This window comes from Lepidochelys kempii, chromosome 7 (assembly GCF_965140285.1).
Source record: "Lepidochelys kempii isolate rLepKem1 chromosome 7, rLepKem1.hap1, whole genome shotgun sequence".
Taxonomy (NCBI): domain Eukaryota; kingdom Metazoa; phylum Chordata; order Testudines; family Cheloniidae; genus Lepidochelys; species Lepidochelys kempii.
The window spans coordinates 6,820,210-6,837,187 of record NC_136386.1 but is presented as its reverse complement, the minus strand read 5'-3'; the positions used below and the strand labels follow the sequence as shown (position 1 = coordinate 6,837,187).

Below are 16,978 nucleotides of genomic sequence, written 5' to 3'. Positions count from 1 at the left end.
TTTTCAAAAGTTCTAAATGCCTGCGCTCCACTGGACTTCAGTGGGAGCTTCAGGTATCGAGCGTCTCTGAAAACCAGGCAATTAATGTTGATGCATACCCACGATCCAATGAGGACAGAAGGAACTACTATGAAGCTGTGGTTAGGCAGGCCAATCGTCTGGTTTTAAACCTGATAGCCCTCTTTTTGGGTGGGCTTCCCTCCATCCAGTACTGAGACAAAACAGGATGTGGTTTTGTCTGGTATTGGACAGGGGATGCCTTTTGGAAGAGCACGTCATTCCGTGCTTGCCGGCACGACCATGCTGGTGGGGCTGGAGCAGCACACTCACGACAATGGTTTCCTCCATGTAGTATGACCTCATGCGCACCATGCATGTGAGGTCACGCTGGCAGGGTAGGCCCATGCCATGCCCAGGAGTACCCAGAATATACAGGTATTCTGGGAATACGTGAGTGGCCACCCTGTCTCCAATTAGAATCCTAAAATGAGGAATCCCATATTGAGAGGGGATGGACTAGATCCCTTCCAGCCTCATGTTTCTATTTCCTGGCCAGGTTAACTCGCTCCAGCCAATCAAGGAGAAGTAGTAACTGACTTTTGGGAAGGGACTGACTGATGGTGCAAGGTTTGAGATGGAGCTGAAAAAAATGAAGCTCAGACTCTGATAATACTGGCACGTATCTCTTCCCTCCCTCCCCGCCATTTTCTGGAAGAATCGTATGCTATATTTGAGGGAAGGATAACAGATTTTGAAAATATTTTTCCATCTCTGTTTTGAAAAATGAGTTCTTTGGCATATTGTTATGTTAGGGCTTGTTCTGTTAAAGCTCAGTAATGCCTTCTGTCTCCCCAAGCTGATTTAGTTTTTGCGGCTCTCACATTATATCCTGGTTTTAGAAAATACGGTAACTTCTGTCAGGAGACGCACAGGCGTGTGTAGCTAATTCTCACAAACAGGTCATTTGTGTTAACTCAAAGACTAAAGCTATTTTTTTTTCAGCCTAATTTTTTTCCCTTTTGCATCTCTTGCCTTCCAGACCCTGTCTGGAGAACAGTCTCTTTTTCCAGACAAGCAAGGAAAGTAAACTGTAACTGGATCAAAACAAAGACAGTGGAACAATGCCTCCACCAGGTTTGCTTCGTGCTGAAAACTTGCTTGAGCTCCATGAAAACCATTACAAACTAGATATCTGTGAAAAATGCTCTGCGTGCATGGCTGGCTCTGATACAACCTGTTTTTTTTTCTGGAAAGGTGTTATCAGAAGCTACGGGCTCGTGGTGAAATGTTCATGTATTTTAGGAGGTGTCCACCGGTGGCATGGTTAATGATGGGGTCAAAGTGAAACGCTCAGCTAGAATTCTGCACAGTCTCTCGTGGAATGAGTCTACGTACTGGACTACAATATTGCAGAGATTTCATTCTGCACTCACTTTTGATGTGTAGGAGTTTTTATTAAACTCGCGTCGCAACATCAGCAACTCTTGCCACTAACGACTATTTCATACTAATTGCTTTTTCTTGTTAGACTGTACGGTAACAAATATCCCCTCTACAGCTGTGCCTTTGTGTGTCAGACAAAATGTATTCAAATGAGAAGTGGGCCTGCATTTCAAAGTTCAGATCTGGATATTAATTTCCTCAAAGTCTGGAAGGAGCATGGGTTTCTGAGCCAGGCTTTTGACTAGAGGATGTCTCCAGTAGGGCGTTCCTATGGACATGACTTGATGTTGCAGCTTGATTGGCATCAAATTGATTTCGGCCTATGGCCTGATTGCAGTAGGATCTTCTATAGTAATTGTCGGGGGTATAGCCCAATTCAAGTTGTAAACAATTCCAGAGGATCTTATAGTACTTCGGTCTCCCACAGCTGTCTCCTGAACATCGTAATGTGCGTGTAGCTCTTTCTGATTCCATAGTATGACTTGTCCTAGATATTTTCATTTCAATCCCAGCAGGCCCCTTTTCCTCACCTCTGCTCACCTCGCTCTTTTGTGTCAATTACAGCCAGAGATTGAAAGTCTAGCACACGCTCTGTCTGTCACTCACTCACACGCATGCCCCTCCCAAGTGGTTTGATGTGGATTCTTCCAAGAGAGAAAGGAAAAAGAAACTGTGCCAAATGCAGGTAACCTGCAACATTTTTCAGGAATTGGTGTGAGGGAGGAAAAGGTAGCTGAGTGCCACTGAAAGCCATTAAAATAAACGACATCATTAACCGCGCAACCCTTATGATGATTTTTATGTCCAGATAATTTAAGCTATCCTCAGGGAAAACCTCCTCGGGTAGTACTGAAAACTTGGCTCCACTATGCATAGCAGTGTCTCAAGGTGTAACAAATGTAGGTTACTTCTGTGATACAGGTGACATGAGCCCATAGTATGGGTGTCTCTCCATTCATGCCATTCAGGTAGCAGATGGCCAGTCCAGAGGCACCATCCCCTTGCTTGGCAGGAAATCTTACTTCAGTTCTCCTGTCTCTTGCTGGGACAATTGCAGCTGCCAACTTTTCTGGAGGAGCACCATCTTTATTCACCACCACCAGACCTCCAGAGCCTATATGGAGCTACAGGAGGCCCCAAATGCCCCTTCTCTTCTACCTCACTCACTCCTGCGATGTAGGATCAATTTGCATGGAAATCTCCTGCCACCTGGTGTGATAACTTTTTGTAGCCAGGATGAGTGGAAACCGGACCAGAGGCAGCACTGTACTGGATGTTTATGCCAGTTCCAACTCAGAAGGAGAATCCCAGGGCAAGTTGTAGGAGACAATCTATCTATTCCAGACGTCTCTACCTTTTCTTTGGGGAGGTCCTCCATCCGGGGTCATGGCTTTGATCAGCTGCTTCCTCTCAAATGAGGGGGATCCTTTCTGTCCCCATCCCCCCGGTCCAAGAAGTTACCAATAAAGGGTCCCATCCATTTCCCATTCTCTCTCCCTGTCCCCCGCCCTGGTTCCCTGGATACTTCCATTGTTTTTTTTTACTGGGACCTCTTCTCAGCCTTCTGGGTGAAAAATACTCCTTACTCTTTTCAGAGAATAACTTTGAGGACCCAGACTCTCATTCATCTCCTTCCCCTTGCTGCCTCGATTGCTCTTCCAGTAACCCCAGAATTCTGGGGTGAATTAGTCTCACACCCAACTTGGGGTTGTGTACAGGGGCAAAGGGGGATTTAGTCAAATGAAGTGCCTGACCACCTGGCACTCAACTAACACATTTTCTTAGGCTCTACCACCTGGATTTGGTTGATGTGGTCTTCGAGTGGCTGATGTCCTATCTTAATGCCTAGTTAAACCTTATGGTCTTGATTAGTTCCACCCTCCCACCCATTTCTCTTCTGCAGTCCCTCTGCCACTACTTCTGTTCAGATCCTCGCTCTTCTCCATTTTCTCTTTTCTTGTTGCAGTGTGGCTGCTGTTAGCAGACCCATCACACGTACTGTTGGAACCCACACTTCAGTGTGCTCTAGCAGATGAAAAGGCATGGCCAAATACTGAGGTTAGGGAGCGCAGGGGAGGCTAGCCGCAGTTTTTATCCAACTCTGAAAGCAATGTAGTGGGGATGGTCCACCCAGAGATCAGAATAGGGGTTGGCTGTGAGAAGCCCGGGTTTTCGATTGGCTGACCTGTGTCGTCATACGTACTGGAATGCCTCTGAAAACAGCTGGGATGAGAAATGTGTGTATCCAGACCCCTCAGATTGTCAAGCCAGCCGTGGCAACATTTGTGCTTTTCTACTTCTTACCTTGAAAGAGTGTGTGTTGTCTGGTGCTTTTAACTTGACTTTTTAAACTTTGGCTAGATATTGAACAAATCTTTAATGTGCATAGTATAAGGTGGGACACATTCTAAATGCAGTGCAGTGATGTAAAAGTGCATATGATGGATTTACTGTGGATTTATGAACTGTTAAGGAGTATTTCTGAAGCAGCAAATGCTGAATTACTATTCTAGTGCTGGGTCACTCACCCATACGTGCCTTACAGGTTAAGAGAGATACCAAAATATACTGTGCCAAGAAAACTATTGCCTGTTCTTGATTTTGAACAGTGTTGAAAAGTTTTGAGTGACTGGGTTTCCTTCAGATTCACAAACGACACCTAAAATAATATTTATAAAAAGTTATGCTAGTAATAAAGTAACAAGTGTTATTCATTCTCCAGTCAAAAATTATGATCTAGGCTGAAGTACTCTCTGCTGATTCAGCAGCTGTTGTGCTGTTGAAGACTTAACCATGCCTTCCAAGCTGTGTTGTATTTCTGCAGAGGTAGTTGATTCTGTTACTTTGTGTTCGTCTAAGTAGTACAGCTCTGTGGCTTATTATAGTTTTCAGTCGTAACAAATGTGCCATAGGAGATCATGAGCTACAAGGATTTTGAGGTGGATCTTTTTTAAATAAAAAGAGTAAGCATTGGGAAAAAAATTGTATGATTAGTTAACTTTCCCCAGGGAAAGGTAAGTAGGTATTTTAAATTAAACTGATTGTAGATATACATGTATTAAAATATATAGTAAGGGAGGCATGTAGGCTCTCGTCCTACAGTTCTCCTGTGCCCATACAGAGCCTGCCTGAATGTTCGAGCCTTTGGGATCGAGACCTTAGTTGGCTCATGGCATTTCCAACAGTGAACCAATATGAACTCACAGGTCAGGGCCTGTTGCCAATTTACTCTAGTCCATATGGCTACTGAAGCAAACACCTGCAATGATAGGTGATGATATGGGTGCACTGGTTTGTTTCCAGCACGGCATCCATCAATCTGGGGTTTGTGCAGGAGTGTGTTTGTGCACTGCAACCAAGATCTCACGTTAGCGCTTTAAGAAACAAACATGGATGCAATCAAATAAGATCCCTGTCAAGTTGTGTTAAATGTAAAGCCAACTCCCTCAGCAGGGTTCAGATAAATATTTCTTTAGTTATCCAAGGAATAAAAGACTGGTTTAAGTTTTCTTGCACTAATAAAATATAGCAGCAAACAGTTTACCAAAATATGGTGGATTTATATGATGCCTTTACTTTGTGGGTGGCTGACAGAAAGAACACAAATTATATTGACTTTAGGAAGCTACATTCAGGTGGCAGGTCTTTCGCTATGTGATCTTACTTAGGCTTTTGCAAATGGATGATGAAAGCAAGTGAGCCAGTGTATCAGACTCACCTCTTACTTTGACCTCAGTGGATACTCTAAATTAGGAAAGTAGAAAGGCACTGTTAGATTTATTTGATTCTTCTTTTGCTTAAAAATAACCAGTAGTGGTATATTTCATTTCTCTTGTCTCCATCTCTCTCTTTCTCTCTGTCCTACATGACAAATGGCTGTTAGAACAGTGTTAAGCTATGACCTTAAAGCCACATCAGTAACAAAACTCTGGGCTGGCAGATGTGGCATACTTGACTTACATAAATCACTCTCTTTTGTCATTGCTGGCATATGATCAGTGAGTGTTCTAATTATTGAATGGCTTTTATAGCCCCATTATTTATAATCACTTTTGGTTAGCAGCTGGAAGACCAGGATGGAGTAGAATGAAATGATATAGCACAAAATATTATCATTTGTCTAACAGCTACTGGGATTAGGAACATTTGATGATGATATGGTCAGGAGCATTCAGCCCTCATTCTGGGTCCTGAGATGGGTTGCTGCTTAGTGGAACTTGCTATGAGAATGAGCATTCATAGGTACGGAAGCAGAATATAAATTCCTGCAGAAACTAACAAAATATTTGTGCATCACAAACAACCTTAGCTCTAGAATATAGGCAAAAATCCACTATTCTAGGTCCCCACCATCAATTGATGGTGATTTCCATTTATTATTTGTGTTGTGGTAATGGCCTGGGACCCTACACATGGATCAGGATCCTATCCTGGTAGGTGCTGTACAAACCCATTTAAAAAAAATGGTCCCTGCCCCTCCAGGCTCTCTTCTCTTCCTCCCACCCCCCATTTTTAGCCAACTTGACTAATACCTTATCCTGCAAACCCAAAATGTAAACTTTGCCTCTTCTAAAAGTTTGCTTTCCCTCTCGATATAGCCATTAGGCTGTGAGAGAGAGATGACTTCATTGCACTGTTATCTCTGTAGTAAGGCCTTTTAAACTCCGCTTGCCTCATGGCACTGTTACTTTGAAACTGCCTTTGTGTGACCTCAGGAAATCCTCTTGCTATAGAGCTTCTTAAAAAAGAAATCTCGCTAAATAGTGGAATTGTGTTGTGATCTACAGATGAAATATGGACTTATCTAGTTCAGAGCCATTAACCAGTGTGAAACAGCAGTCAGTAGTCCTTACACTCCTGCTTAAAAATAAATTGAGAATATGTACTAGCATGTCAACCTGTTTATGTGAGGTACGTAATGTAGGTCAGAGACAACCGTACCCTGGCCGTGACCTATCCTAGTACAAATGGTATTAGGCTCTGTCAGAATACAGTTGATGACCTGGATTATCTATAGCCATCTTGTTGAATAAATGGGGAGAAAACATCTTCATACTATAAAAGTGCAAAGCAATTATAATATCACTTGGACCCCACATTGCATGAACATAAAATAATATTAAAAAACTTACTTAAGTGTCTACAGAATATAGATCACATGTTCGGAGTTTGGAATGTCTAAAGGATGGTGGGAACAGGTGCTCTCTGCTCTGGAATGGTAATGGTTGAAGTTTCTTCCCAAAGACTCGAATCTTTTCTGCAGTTTAGTCTCTTTGTTTTATTGCAACTACTCATGGGAGTAAGGTGAGCAGGATTTGGCCCCAACGTAATAGCACAAATTCTCATTGAGGCTGTTTGGAGTAGATGGATATTTTTATATAAGGAAAGAGAAGCTGGGTGATCCTTTACCTATTTGCTCCTATGTAGCAGTTTGGGACTGTGACTGGAATAGATCCAATGCTAATGTGAGGAAATTTATGGTTTTTGAAAGATCAATGTTTGTTAGTGACTCTGCTATTAAATAACTATTTGAGAAACACTGAGTGAGACAGGAAATCAGGATTGAAAAAAACGTGTTTAAAAGCAAGCACTATAGTGAATAGATAGCAGCATAGTAAGGACGGAGACAGACACACACACACAATAATTTATTGTTGCTGGGAACAAACGAGAATGAGCAATATTATTCCACCCACTGAGTTATTTTCTGTTTCACTGTTTGGGTTTGTTTTTCTCACTGAACAACTTGGCTTCCAAAGTGTAACAGCATTGGAAAGAAAACGGTTGGAGCTCTGGATGTACAAGAACACGAGTAACCAAACAAAACCCATAATGACATGTAACCCAAGTTTCCTTTGTTTAGTCCAAAGTTTAGGAAAACCTATTTTAAATCCCAGACCCTTGAGTTGAGTAGAAACTCAAGTTTCAAAATGTATATTAGGTGACAGCTTCCTGAAAGGAAAAGCAAGAATCTGAGAGTTTCATAGCATGATGGAAAGCTAGTCAAAAAATGAAGGAAAAAATTGCAAATTCCTCCCCCCCCCCAATTTAAATTTTTTTTCTCATTTTTGCAATACATTTTTAAATCTTTTTTGGTCAGTTTAGTCACATGGTGAAATTTTAAAATTCAAAGAATTCGTTTTTGAAAATGGCTTATTTCTGAAACCGAATACAATATGTTACGAATGAAAATTTTAAATACATTTCAGTGTAATTTTTGATAAAATAGAAATTACAAAAGTCAACATTTGGAAAAAAGGTATTTCTGTGGGAAAAAAGCATTCCAAAACTTTGACCAATTCTAGAAGGAAGGGTATCATGCATTCATTATAAGTTATATAGTTAGGAAGTCCTAGCAGAGCCTTGACTACTGCGACACAAATAACTGAATACATAATGCATGTCAGAAGACAACCTGTTTTTTTTAAATGCATGCAGTTCACAGCATTAATTTTCTCAGTGGAATACTTTCTTACATTATGTGCAAAATATGTTTGGGATGTTTGTTTCTTGCTTATGCATAACCTTGTTTAACATTGGCTTGTGAGGGAAAAATAAGGACTAGCTGTTGAATTAAAAGATGAAAAATTCAGTGATTCATCCTTTCAGGGTATGCCATTCTTTGACTCCTGCAAAATCTGCCTTTAGAAGTAAGAGAAGGAAATATCCCTTACTGTCACATACACAGAATTGAGAAGGTCACTTGTGAAGGTTGAATTGCCACAGTGAAAAAGTTAGCCAGCTCCAAGTGAGCCATCCCACAGGAAATCACTTTTAACATCCTATTCTAACTATTTTTGTTAGACACTTGGGTGGTGAGCCACTGCTCGGCATAGTGAGGGATGTTCCCAGAACAAGTAAGGAAAGTATAATGATGCAATGTAACCTTCATTAGTTTGGGCTTATTTCAGGTGCTTCTACAATGAGTATGTTTGATCTTTCCTGATGGTGAGATGGAAATAAACAAATGAGTATATGATAAAGCAGCGTATAAAAATGTTCTAAAACAAAAACAAAAACAAAAAATGGTATGAATTCAGAGTCCTGCTGGAAGCTCATTAGTGGGAACTCAACAGAATTAATAACAATGGCTGCTTTTCACTGTCCAGAGCAGTTATTAATACCACAATTCTCTGATAGAGTAGAGCTCCTTACAGCTGTAGAGGAGATGGTTGTTTCTAAATGAAGTGTTTCATAATCAGATTTAACTACAGTACGTTAAGTCCCTGCCGGTCTGTGAATGACTATATTACCAGAAAGTTTATACTTGTATTGATTTATAGTCATGTGTAGGCAAAAAAGCCATATCTGATTCATAGTCTTTATAAATGTGGTGTGCTGACACTACCTAATTTTCCTTGCTGTAATATCTCAGCTGCTTCCACCTTTTTAAAAACCATCAATGTTATTTGGAGAAGGTCACATGAAATTTTGTTTTAGTGAAAGAATTCTATTTAGAGTTTTAAAAACTATTCTGATGCTAACAATTCTGTTATAAAACGTTCTGGAACGGCATTATGCATATAGGATATTCCTATCCCCCCTGCTCATTCAGCTGTTTGGACCAATGGGGTTCCCTCTGTTGTTTCTGCTTGCTCGATAAAATCACCAGCTCCCAAGTTTTTTTCTCCCTGACCAACTGCAACGGGACAGTGGGCCATTTTCTAAGAGAAAAGTTCTGGGTTTTGACTCGAAATGACTCTTCTTTTAGAAATTTAAACGATAGTCAAATAAAACGTAAGTCTAAATTGAAACAAAATGTTTTGCTTGACCTGGACTGAATGTTTTTGTTTTGAAGATCGGTCAGCCAACAGTTTCAAGATTTTAATGTTTTATGCGGATTTGGGATGGGACGCATTTTCCCATGACTGGAAAGCCATTTCCTGCCCACCTCTAACTGCTACTGCCTGAATGAGCACCTCTTAGCTGTGCCCAGCAAGAAATAGATTTTCTTGTCATTTTTCTGTGTAGCTGGGAATAGAGCTGGTTAGGAACTTCCCATCAACTTTTTTTTTGTTTTGAGAGAGATTTTTTTTTTCTGTTCTATGTAGGTTTTTATTCCTTGTTCATCACCCTAGTATCTGAGCCCCTTCCAGTAACATATTAAACATCGTGACTTGACATCTGTCCCGTGGCATTGGTTCTCTCATCCTCTTCCCAGAGAGAGAAGCGTGTGTACTGGAGTGTCTTGTTTTGGTCATATATTGGGGGTGGTTGTTATTGTTTTTTTAAATAGCTGTTTTCTCTTTGCAGGAAGTAGACTGAACAAAGATCTGAGGCATTATCTCAACCAGAGGTTTCAGAAAGGATCTCCAGATCACGAGCTGCAGCAGACAATTAGAGATAACCTTTATCGCCATGCTGTGCCTTGTAAGTAATGAAAAATTCCCCCAGTGGAGTTCATGAGATAAAATTAAATCCTTTTGGTGGTAAACTTTAAGTGGTGCTGTGCACTGCTATAGGAGAGATCTGATTTACAGCTATGGTGCTCTTGTATTGGTGACAGCGGGGAAGATGATATGCGTGGCTCCTTGCCGGCAAAGTAGTGTCTGTGCATTGGCTGAGATCAGGTGAAATGTGGATGGGTAGTTCCAGAATGGATTGCGATGGGTAAAGGTTTGAAAATAAATTTACAGTTGACGGGAAAGGAAGTGAGATGGTGGGGAATGAGCGAGGGAAAGAGCGGGTTTGGTACTGAAACCATTTCATCCTGGAGTTCTGATTTGCTGGTTAGGGCTTACTGCATTTCAGAGTTCCATCATGTAGCCACAATTTATATAGCATTTACAGGTTGGCTGATACCTTACGTAAAGCTTGGACAAACATTTGATGTAGAAACAGTTCTGTGTTAACATCGGATAGTCTGGTTCCCCCCACCCCCACCCCCGCTCTACTTCTTGTATTGCTCAGTACCTTTGAATAAGAACAGGATCTTTCTTCTTCAAATTGATTTGCTCTTGATGCTTATTTGACTTGTGCAATTTCAAACCTTTTTAAGACATCATTGCTTGCTGCTGTAGAAATGGGATGATGCCATTAATGGGGGATCATAGAATATCAGGGTTGGAAGGGACCTCAGGAGGTCATCTAGTCCAACCCCCTGATCAAAGCAGGACCAATCCCCAACTAAATCATCCCAGACAGGGCTTTGTCAAGCCTGGCCTTAAAAATATCTAAGGAAGGAGATTCCACCACCTCCCTAGGTAATGCATTCCAGTGTTTCACCACCCTCCTAGTGAAAAAGTTTTTCCTAATATCCAACCTAAACCGCCCCCACTGCAACTTGAGACCATTACTCCTTGTTCTGTCAGCAGCTACCACTGAGAACAGTCTAGATCCATCCTCTTTGGAACCCCCTTTCAGGTGGTTGAAAGCAGCTATCAAATCCCCCCTCATTCTTCTCTTCCGCAGACTAAACAATCCCAGTTCCCTCAGCCTCGCCTCATAAGTCAGGTGTTCCAGTCCCCTAATCATTTTTGTTGCCCTCCGCTGGACGCTTTCCAATTTTTCCACATCCTTCTTGTAGTGTGGGGCCCAAAACTGGACACAGTACTCCAGATGAGGCCTCACCAGTGTCGAATAGAGGGGAACGATCACGTCCCTCGATCTGCTGGCAGTGCCCCTACGTATACATCCCAAAATGCCATTGGCCTTCTTGGCAACAAGGGCACACTGTTGACTCATATCCAGCTTCTCGTCCACTGTAACCCCTAGGTCCTTTTCTGCAGAACTGCTGCTGAGCCATTCGGTCCCTAGTCTGTAGTGGTGCATGGGGTTCTTCTGTCGTAAGTGCAGGACTCTGCACTTGTCCTTGTTGAACCTCATCAGATTTCTTTTGGCCCAATCCTCTAATTTGTCTAGGGCCCTCTGTATCCTATCATTTATGAAGATATTGAACAAAACTGGCCCGAGGACCGACCCTTGGGGCACTCCACTTGATACCGGCTGCCAACTAGACATGGAGCCATTGATCACTACCCATTGAGCCCGACAATCCAGCCAACTTTCTATCCACCTTATAGTCCATTCATCCAGCCCATACTTCTTTAACTTGCTGGCAAGAATACTATGGGAGACGGTGTCAAAAGCTTTGCTAAAGTCAAGGAACAACACGTCCACCGCTTTCCCCGCATCCACAGAGCCAGTTATCTCGTCATAGAAGGCAATTAGATTAGTCAGGCATGACTTGCCCTTGGTGAATCCATGCTGACTGTTCCTGATCACTTTCCTCTCCTCTAAGTGCTTCAGAATTGATTCCTTGAGGACCTGCTCCATGATTTTTCCAGGGACTGAGGTGAGGCTAACTGGCCTGTAGTTCCCAGGATCGTCCTTCTTCCCTTTTTTAAAGATGGGCACTACATCATCCTGAACTGAAGCATGAAATAGGCAACAGGAACAGACAAACTCTTTAGAAACAAACCTCCCTTTTTGTGTAATTGTCAAGCTGGATTAAAAAAAAAAAGTGAAGTCTTTTTTTAAAAAACCTACCTGAATTGAAAACTGTTTCCCCCTCAGTTCAGAAAGGTATTTTTTGCCCATTTAAGATTCAGGAGAACTGTGTAATAAATTACCTGAATCTTTGCTCCAAGCTCAAACTGAACCTGGCCTTTTTGGAGTTTGGGGAATCCCCCCCCCCCAATGTGTCACTGCTTTGCACTTCCTGCCTTCATGCGGGGACCATATTAGAGCCAAAGATGCTCCCCATCAATCTGAGTACACTCAGGGCACACTGGAAAAGTAATGGCAGCTCTCCTAAGGGACGTGGTTAAAATTTAAGCAAACATCTAAATCTTGAAGTATTTAAATGAGTTGCCAAACATTTTGAGGCTTACCTATCTTTTACAGGAACAGCAGCTGATTTATCTACTGCAGAGGCTTACTGAAATATTGAGTGTAGTGGCTATCAAAAAGTCAACCCTTGCCAACAGTTCCCATGTAATGGTAGCTGGGATAACATGCCCATTTCTTCCTTGAGGACTATCTATTAAATACTTGGCTGGAGTAATGGATACCGTTGTGTGGCAAATGTTTGACACACTTCGACTCCTTTCATGACAATAGCTGTGTGTCATGGCTGCGTTAGTCTTATTTCATCAGTGGAAAGGAGGGACTGAAGTACTCTTTGAAATGCTTTGCGTAGGTATAATGAATAAACACGGATTCTATTGAAGACTTCCCTTTTCCAGTTTGTCCGTCCAAAATGTGATGAGTCTTTATGCTTGTAACGTGCCTGGCTGCAGGTTTTAAAGAACGACTGAACAAGATGCCTTCTTGGAATGTGAATGACTGCAATTTGCGGCTCAGTGGCTGCAGAGTCCTGATGCTAATATCCTTCTGCCCATGTATTTCTTTTGCCTTGTATTCCAATTTCAGACAGCGCAAATAAAGAAAATGTGCAGAAGTTCTGTTGAAGCATTTTCTGTGTTGCCAAGGTTACGTTTGGAAATGCTTTCTGTTGATTTGTTTCTCAGATTTATTGAACTTGACTGTGAGTTAAACAGCTCGAATTTAAACTTGCCATGCTTTGATTTAGAATTGGGGTAGCAGGGAGGGAAGGGGCAGAGTGATTTCTGCCTTTTAAAAATAACAAGGAGAGAGATGTTTTCTTCTGGTGTTAATAAGAACATCTGTAATCATGTTCCAATTATGTAACAAGTAGAAAAATCTGCAAAGGGGAGGTTATTTATTACATACCCCTGTCCTTGCAGAGCTATACATTGGGTAACATTTTATTTTTCCTCTGTGTGCTGTGGAAAGGAGATCAGTCACAGCTTTTTGATATGACGTTTAACATGTACATGTGTGAATTTCAATGAACCCGCTCTAGGCATGGTGGTTTGGGATGGTTTTACAGGTCTAGAGATTAATCTAGTTGCATACTCATATACTTTTATTCCTTGGTACATGTGACCAGTAAATCCAGAGCTCTGGACCAATCTCTAGTGCAAATGGATTATGAAGTCTTGTATTTTGAAAATGGAATTCCCTGCTGATTATCTGGTAAACATGCCACAAGCACACAAGGTCACTCAGACTGAGCATGCTTGTACAGCTTGCTGCTTGTTGTTGCTGATATCGGAACTAAATGAAGTGATGGTTAATTAATGTACGATGGAGAAGGAGGTATAAACTGGCTTTTTCCCCCTTAAGTTCTAGGAGGTTAATACTAAACCCTTGTAGTTCAGCTGGCTTAGGCTGCAAGTTACGCTCTAAAGGAAAAATGAAGGGCTTTTATTTACCACGTTGCTTGTCAAACAGCAGCTCGTAAAACTACTGCCAACTTTTCGGGTGACAAACCACCCAACAAAACTAAATGAAAGGCTTTGTCTTCAATAGGAGAAAAGGGGTGGTGTTATGAGCATTGCCTATCCCGCTGACCGGTATGGTCTCATTGTTTCGTTGTACTTCCCCATCTGCCTGTATCCATCTGTTGTCTCTTGTTTTGTACTTAGATTGTCAGTTCTTTGGGGGCAGGAACTGTCTGTCTGTTCTGTGTGTATATAGCACCTGATACAGTGGGGTCCTGGTCCATCACTGCGGCTCCTTGGGGCTACGGTAATACAAATAATCATAGTAAGTCGAGTCAATTAATTAGAGGTAAAACTCTAGTCAAGACAAGGCAGTTTGTAGTTTCCACATAAGTTAGCAAGTTGAGCTAAATCCTATGGGGAAGACTAGTCTTTAATTCCATCTGCTACTCTTGTGAAAACTACGTTCTGTCTCGTCTTCCCAAGGAATGTACCACGAGTTAGCTAACTCCGGGTAAGACCACACCTCTTTTCCTCATAAAGACACAGGGACAGAGGAGTGGAGAGGTGCAGCTCTCGTTGCATTTTTTGGAACTTGAAATAACAATCGCACGTAAAGAGCGAAGCCAGAATTCAGAGATCGGATGGCTTTGCAAATGACCCACTGAGCACAGGGGCTACTTTGTAAAGAAACCAGACCTTGAAATAGTGAAATAAACTCAAATTTACCGTGCAATGTATAAAAGCAAACAAACACACACAGAGCCCATACAGTTATTTTTATTTTTAATGCTTAATAAAATATCCAGGGTGCCAACTGGGCTTTTAAACAGAAATCTGTAAATGCACGACTGCATGTTACCGCAGGAGCTGATGGTAAGGGCCAGGTAGGCATGACCCTTCCTGAAGCTATGCCAGATTTGTGGTCAACCCTTATAACAAAGACTCTGCTCTTTACTTCCTTTCCTGCCTCAGGCATTACAAGCCTCTCTCTCACAAGACCCCTGCCTGCAATTTCTTTCTACCTACACCAGCCTCTATCTTCTGCTAAGGTCATAGTGAATAGCAGATGTGATAAGCCTTCCTATGGGCCTTGGGCCTCTGAATTCAAATCTCATGAGATCTGAGGACTTTGATATTACTGGTACACCCAAACGTGCAAGATTAGCTTTCTAAAGACCCTGGGCCCAACTTAATCATCGAAGGCTAGGGCCAGACAGGATGCAGGAGACATGACACTTCACTTACTCTACACAAACCTTATAAAAAAAAATGCAGTTTAGAGACCGAGACTGTTCTCGTGTCAGTTGAACCCAAGGTTCATTCGTAATGCCAGTCGTTTATTTTTATACACCTCATTGCTGTATAGTATGACAGCTCTGAGGTGTTGGGGGGGAGGTTCTTCACATCTGAGAAGGCAGCACCTTAAGATACTCGAGGTAGGATGCTCTCTTCGCTCACTCAGATAAATAACCACACTCATCATTCCCTAGGCATAGTATCCATTGCCAAAGCTAGACTAGAGACCCCTGTTATGTTGGGTGATTCATGTGTCTAGAACGCTGACAGTCTCTGGTGGTTCCCGTAGCCCTGCCTGACTCTGAGGCATTGCATCATTTCTGGTTTCTGACCTGGTACGGGTTCATTAAGGCCATCAGAAGAAATGCAATATTTCTAGGCTAGTCAGTGACTTTATTGCTCCTGACACTGAATACTGTTCTGGAGGCAGTTCAGCAATTTTGGGCCAGGTCTGCGCTAGGAAGCCTTTGCTATTACACCAGAGGAGTCTTTCTAGTGTGGATGCAACTTACCCCTGCAATATTGTGCTTTTGTCGGTCTAAGCTTATTCCAGGTTCACCCACCCCCAAGCAAAACTATCTATACCAGTATATAACTGCATCTACACTAGGGAATTCTGCCAGCACAGCTGTGTCCATCAGAGATTTACACCTCCTCACACCCCTTACTGACATAGCTACGTCAGCGAAAGTCCATAGTGTAGACTTGGCTTTGGAATATCTCTGGGTTTGGAGGAGGCTAGAGGCCCTCAGGTTGGTTGGCCTCCTGTGCTATTTTTGACAGACTATTGTTCCTGGAAATATCACTCTTCCCACTAAAAGTAGCTTTGGGCTATGCTAATTGGTTAACATTATCACATCCTTTCTGAAAGGACAGCCATAAAGAGTTACTCTGTGGAAAACATGGCTGGTTGGGAGTAAACATGAGAACCTCCCCAGAACATTGCATTCCAAATTAGTGTTTCCAAGTAGGTTCGTCTGGAATATATTTGTACTATATCATTGACAATAATACCCAGTAGTGACCTACTTTAATGTTACAATAGGTGTGTGCAGTCCGTCGGTTCGACAATTACATGACAATAGGACAGCATGTCTAAATACAGGAGGCTGGGCAGACAAGGTCATCTCCATCTTAAAATGATGCTAAAATGGACCGGTTTAAAATAAACCAGTTGGACTGGCCATTTGTCCTAGTTGCTCATTCACAGAGATGTGACAGTAGCTCCCTTTTCACAGTGGACCAAGAAGAATAAGAAAGATGTTATTACCTCCAGACAGGCTTTGTTTGGTATTTGTGTCCTGGCCCCATTCATTTGATTCCTTTGCTACTCCCTGGGGGTCTTCTGTATCTTGAGAGTCATTCAGGCAGTGAGATCTACGTTTAGTGGGCCTGGCAGCTTGAATCTGCCTTGTTATTGTTTTGTTATTAGCTAGTACAACATGCCAAAGCAATGTACGTGATACAAAATTGAATAACACAGGTCAGCAATCACTTACCTCCCAGTTCATGTAAATTCTGCATTAGTTCCCATTCTGTTGCCCTTGGATTTAATAATGTCTGTCTTGTCCTTTTGGCCACAGACTTTAAAAAGAAGTCAGGCTGTAGAAGTTTTTGCTGTAGATAAAGAGACACCCAAGGTCAGTATCATGGCTTTCTTAGGGCAGAGATTTAGACCTAGGCTCTTTCTCTGCATAGCAAATTTTTTCCCTGAAGGTTTCCTTTAAGTCCTTCTGGGTTCTTTAACTGTGTTATGTAGTTGTCAGTTTCCCAAAATAAACACGTACTGGGGGGGATAAATTGGCTGGCTCACTTAAGGTTAGATAGGTCTGTTACATCTCTTCTAGTCATGTTCCCTGCAGCAGCCAAGTCCCCCAGAGTTCAGTTTTTTCCTGTGTTTTGAATCCCAGAGCACCAGCTCCATTTGCTACAGTTGACCTTGAAGGTGCCACATTGAGATGGAAAGCAACAGTTCAACAGACATTGAA

General features: G+C 42.0%; 1 protein-coding gene across 29 annotated transcripts in view; it reads left to right on the top strand.

The window, feature by feature from the left end:
- MAGI1 (membrane associated guanylate kinase, WW and PDZ domain containing 1) overlaps nucleotides 1-16,978 on the top strand; it is a 482,542-nt gene that overhangs the window by 246,544 nt on the left and 219,020 nt on the right. For 28 of the 29 annotated variants that reach the window (XM_073351009.2, XM_073351022.2, XM_073351021.2 and 25 more), the window contains exon 2: nucleotides 9,697-9,813. The exons of the other annotated variant lie outside the window; for it this stretch is intronic. In XM_073351009.2, coding sequence (XP_073207110.1) covers nucleotides 9,697-9,813 — 117 coding nt within the window. The remainder of the gene's footprint in view (nucleotides 1-9,696; nucleotides 9,814-16,978) is intronic. 29 annotated transcript variants of the gene reach the window in all.